Here is a 5127-nt window from a genome sequence, read left to right as displayed (position 1 = left end):
GGAGCACGCATTAAATGCTGGTTGAACCAAATGCTGCTGTTCACAGCCTCACATGACAGAACTCTGGAGGGCAAACCCAGGCATGAATCTAGAGGGGGGAAAGTCTGGGAAATGGATGCTGTAAGAGCTGTTGGAGAAATGGTTCCAGGGCAGGGCAAGTGTTGGTTCTGTTTCAAGGTGCAATCAAGTGGTGTTTGCCAGCACATTTACAGTGATTAGTAGCTGCATTGATTCTTCATCAGGCAGCATTACACCCTGAGTGTTACAGTTTCTGTAGTGTGAGACCATTTTCCAGAAGTGAGCTCTTTTAGCTTCCAAATCAAATGGCTCTGTCTTTATCCATTTGTTCTTGGAACATACGATCGGCCATCTTAAGCGGCTCACACAGGAGGAATATCAATGGCTGAGACTCAGATGTTATCTGGACAGAAAAGGAGCCTGCAGCACCAGCTTTGATACAAGTGACGGTTGGCTGGCATTTGCTTTGTATCTGAGCTGTGGATTGATGTTTGGGAGGAGAGTGAAGCCAGACAACTGAACCAGCGGTGGGCAGTGAGGTGCTGTATGTCCCCTAAGGCACTTCTGCTGTTAAAGCCCCCTCTTCCCTGCTCTGTCTTCCTGTGAAGGAAATCGGCCTGGAGAAGGCGGCAATGGACTTGACAGTCTTCCTGAAGCTGCAGAAGAGAGTGCGGGAGCTTGAGCAGGAGAGGAAGAAGCTGCAGGTGCAGCTGGAGAAGCGAGAACAGCAGGACAGCAGGAAAGTCCAGGTGCGTGAAGGGGATTCAAGCCCGCCGAGCAGCCCCTTGTCCTGCTGGCATCAGAGAACAATCCAGATCACTCCTCCCACAGCCCATGTGGCAGGGAGTAGCCCCCGTGGGGCGATGCTGGTGCTGGGTTCCAGAGGAGTGTCATCTTGTGTTGGCGTCATATCACATCTTGTCTGCAAGTGTCCCCGATCACCCCGGGTGTTGCAAAGAGGACCAGGGTATGTCATTAAAGTATAAATACAAGCAGAAGTCAAATTAGAGCAGAGAAAATAATTGCCCTCTCATAGCTGGAATCTGGCATGGACTTGAATTTAGCCCCNGAGTCCGGATGCCTGATTTGAGGGTCCCCAGGCATCTGTTCCTCATGCTCTCCCTGCCCTGTTTTCGCAGTGCACAGTTGTTTCCTGACCTTGGTCATGAAGGGGGGGATATGACATTCTGCGGAAAACCCCTTGAAGGCCTCCTGTAAAATGAGGCTGCCATTTTCTTTTCGCCTCACGTTTCCTCAAGCTAGACACTAGATTGAACAGTTGAGGGTTCATAGCAAGGCTCCTTTCCTCTCCCCGCGTCTGGACTATGCTGGTCCCGTAAGCCAGGCAAGGGCAAGTGGGAGGAAGACCAGACATGATTCTTCGTTGTGACCTTCGGGCTTTTCTGAGACTCAGACTTGAAAGCTCAGAATTCACCAGGATAAGCAACCAAATGCAAGAAAGCTTGTTATTGTGTAAACTCCTGAACTAGGCATGGGAGCTTGGTGCAGGCTTTTCATGAGGTTTTTGTGGGCATTGGAAGACCATAAACAGTGGTGAACTCGTCTGTCTTGTTTTAATGGAATGTTTCCCTTGAAATGAAAGCAGCTTGTGTGGATTCAATTTTCCTAAATAAAAAAAGCATTTAAACATAAGTAGATGAAATTCAAACCCCACAAAAGGAGACTTTTTTTGCCCAGCTTCACAGGGGAACATTTTCCCTGCTGTTCTTTCTTTCAGCGAGTTGCAGACCTGGAGCAAGAAAATGCTCTCTTGAAAGATGAGAAAGAACAGCTTAACCACCAAATCCTGTGCCAATCGAAAGGTAAGCACCCAAGTGCTTGATTTTTCATTTTGAGTTTTAATTTCTTTTCCACGGTGATTTTCCCCAGAGACTAGTGTGCGGTTAGTCAAGATGCTGCCGTAGGGAAAGGAGCTTTAATAGAAAAGATGAAAAAGGCGGGTGGTCTTTATGATCCTGCTATGACGTTTGGTTTAATGTAGTAAGACACACGGATAACAGACAATATAATGCGTGGGATTTGGAGTCAGGGAGACTCTACCGAATGCTACTGTGTGGCTTTGAGCAAGTCACGTAATGACTGGAGTCCTTAGTTTCTTCATCTGCAAAATGGACATCAAGGTACAGACCTCAGAGGGCTCATGTATGGAGCAGATACTACACATGGGTCGCTTAAGCTGGTGCTTGACACATAGTAGGCACTTAGGAGCTGTCCTTATTGCTGTTTATAAATTTATCCTTTGCATCCATCATTCCTGTCATGGTTTCTTCTACCCAGTGGGGCATTGTTCGTCGTTTGCTGAAGACAGGACCATGGGTCACATCCAGGTCACCTGTCTCAAGTGCCCACTGATCCATGGGCTGCCATCAACCCCCAAAGAGAAGCAGTGGGGGTCCTAAGACCCAAGTTCTCACCCGACTCAGTGTGGCCTTCAGCATATCACCCCCCTTTCTTATCCTCAGGTTCTTCCCCCCGCCCCCCAAGACCATAAGAGAATTGAACCACCTGAGTGCACGGTCCCATCCTGCACGAAATCTTGTTGAAAACTTAAACTGTTTTTCATTTTCCTTTTAAAATTATTCCTTTCCACTAATAGGAATAAGTTTTGGTGGGGGAAAAATCCCATCCATGTTATTATCTTTTTGCCTTCCCCTCTTCCTAACTTTGGACTTATCTCCTCAAATCTCCTTTAATCTCCCTACATTCCAAGAACTGAAGAGATCAGGAATAGGGAAGAAACTCAGGAACAAACCATGGGTTCTCAGGAATGCTGCCAGCAGCTGCTGCGACAGCTGTCGAAAGAGTCTGGTGCGTTAACTGAGGGAGCTGTCATGTTTGCTGCCTGCTTCTCTCCCCACCTCCCAAGAGCAGGGTCCCCCATCTCCCCCTCTCCGAAGACTTACGGCACGTAACAGGGTCTCCTTTGCTCTGCAGTAGGTGAGGGAGCTGGATGAACTCATCGGGTGTCTGTGTTCGAGCTGTTGTGGGCAGCCTTTTAACAAGAGATTAATCAGAAAGCAGGAGTCGATGTGAGGGAGGGGAGTCCATTTGGAAAGAAACATGCAGCTTCATGTGCTTGCTTTCCAGATGAGTTTGCCCAGAACTCTGTCAAGGAAAATCTCCTGATGAAGAAAGAGCTGGAGGAGGAGCGCTCCCGGTACCAGAACCTCGTGAAGGAATATTCACGGTTGGAGCAGAGATACGACAACCTTCGGGACGAGATGACCATCATTAAGGCAAGGAGGGCAGTTCTGCTGCCCCACAGCGCTGGCCCCACCCTGCTTCCCGAGCCTGGTTCCTGCGCAGCTGCAGCCCCCTGTGCTGCTGCTGACTGACGCGCCTCAGTGCTCAGTAAATGGTGCTGTGTGCAGGGGGCTGCCTTCCAGCATCCGTTCCTGCCTTTCCTGCAGAGAGTTATCACATAAGGGAGCACCTGGGCCCGGTGGTCACCCCCAGCGACAGCTCCTTTTCTAATTTGAGGGTCTTAGAAAGATCTCAGAGGAGTTCAAGGAAAATTCCACCCAAGTGGATGTGCTCTCCTTCTTGTTTCCCGTTCTGGGAGCATTGCTGTGTTGAAACGGTAATGACGTGGGGAGTTCTGATCTCGGCTTCGTTACCGCGTGCTGCAGAGAGGCCCACGGGGTCTGATCATCCTGCCCAATCATTGATGAAATCATTTATGTAGAAACATTGTCATAGTTCAGGATTAGTCATGCTTTGTACCCCATATAAATGTTCCCCCCAGAATGTATAGTCAGACAAGATTGAGTAAGTTAATTGCATAGGAACCAGGAGGAGAGGCTGAACAGGCACATGTATGGAAATCTAAAATTTTCCTACCAAGATCAGCTTTCACTCTTAAAGCCAAATCAGATGCAAGACAAAAAGGGGGGTATTTTTAAATGAACAGTACAAATGGTAACCTCTACTTCTAATATATTTACTGTTTTCATAAGTAAATTGGTGGCGTGCAGGTTGAGTTGGGGGCCGTTGGGGGCACGTTTGCAACATTCTTTTCAAAAGGGAGGCAGATGGCAGGACTGTCTGTGTACTTTCAGGGCAAGACTGGAAGATAAGGGTTATTTCCTCGGGATTTTTCAGAGAAATTGGCCTCCGTCTTAGGAATTTGTATTTCATTACGAGACAAGGGAACCCAATCCTTACAAATGAGGCAGAAGCCCAACCCTAGGGCCTACTATTCTTTGAAAAGTAATACTTCTTGTTAACATGAGTTCATTATGAGTTTTTACGTTTTTCTCCTTACACAGCAAACCCCAGGCCACAGGCGGAACCCATCAAACCAAAGTAGCTTAGAGTCTGACTCCAATTACCCCTCCGTCTCCACATCAGAGGTCGGAGACACAGAGGACGCCCTCCAACAGGTAGAGGTGAGTAAGGCAGGTTCTTGGCTGGCTGTGCCCCGGAGGGGGTGTTTATTACCTGTGTGGAGCTCCACAGAGCTTTATTATATACTATTCTGTGGTGGCCACCGCAGTGTCCAGGGCCTCCTTCCTGAGAGCGGGACCACTTGGACTGCATTGAACTCACAGACAATACTCTGGAGTTAACATCCATTGTGCAAAACAGTACACTCCTGTTCCCCCACCCAGGAAGAAGGTACCTCCCTCATTCCTCTTGCAAAACTGAGACCGATTGCAGAGAAGTGAAATGGCTGGCTTAAAAAGGAACAGCTGTCATTAAAATAGATATAATTTATTGTCCCCACTTAGTATCCCAGTGTATACAATAATATCAATAAATATGCAAGAACGTTTTCCTCCCTGACTTAGAAGCTGGATAAAACTCAGAGGACAACAACAAAGCATTTGCTGAGTGACTGTACCTTTGTCACTTAGAGCACTACATAATGTCCCACACAGTGGACTTTATAGTCTGTGTGTAATTTTGTCAGAGGTACACAGGTACACAATTTTTCCTCTGGCATTTGAAAAGAGGAAAATTGCAAGCGTGTAGAAAACCTTATGAAGCACATGAAGGTAGATGTGGAGGACAAGCAGTTACAAACACAAATGAGTTTTGAGTGTGTCTTTGTGCCAAGCACTGCTGGGAGGTCCTGGAGACACAGCA

The 5127-nt window shown here is 47.6% G+C and overlaps 1 protein-coding gene across 1 annotated transcript in view; it reads left to right on the top strand.

The window, feature by feature from the left end:
- The window catches only part of MYO5B (myosin VB), a gene marked incomplete at its 5' end in the record, with an annotated part of 222481 nt that overhangs the window by 168390 nt on the left and 48964 nt on the right, over positions 1-5127 (top strand). Inside the window, 3 exons of the mRNA XM_019633054.1 lie at positions 1757-1841; positions 3127-3275; positions 4308-4535. Coding sequence (XP_019488599.1) covers positions 1757-1841; positions 3127-3275; positions 4308-4535 — 462 coding nt within the window. The remainder of the gene's footprint in view (positions 1-1756; positions 1842-3126; positions 3276-4307; positions 4536-5127) is intronic.

The sequence above is a fragment of the Hipposideros armiger genome, unplaced genomic scaffold (assembly GCF_001890085.2).
Source record: "Hipposideros armiger isolate ML-2016 unplaced genomic scaffold, ASM189008v1 scaffold_1234, whole genome shotgun sequence".
NCBI classification, from domain to species: Eukaryota; Metazoa; Chordata; class Mammalia; order Chiroptera; family Hipposideridae; genus Hipposideros; species Hipposideros armiger.
The sequence above is the reverse complement of the archived record's forward strand: the minus strand, read 5'-3'. Positions and strand labels throughout refer to the sequence as shown.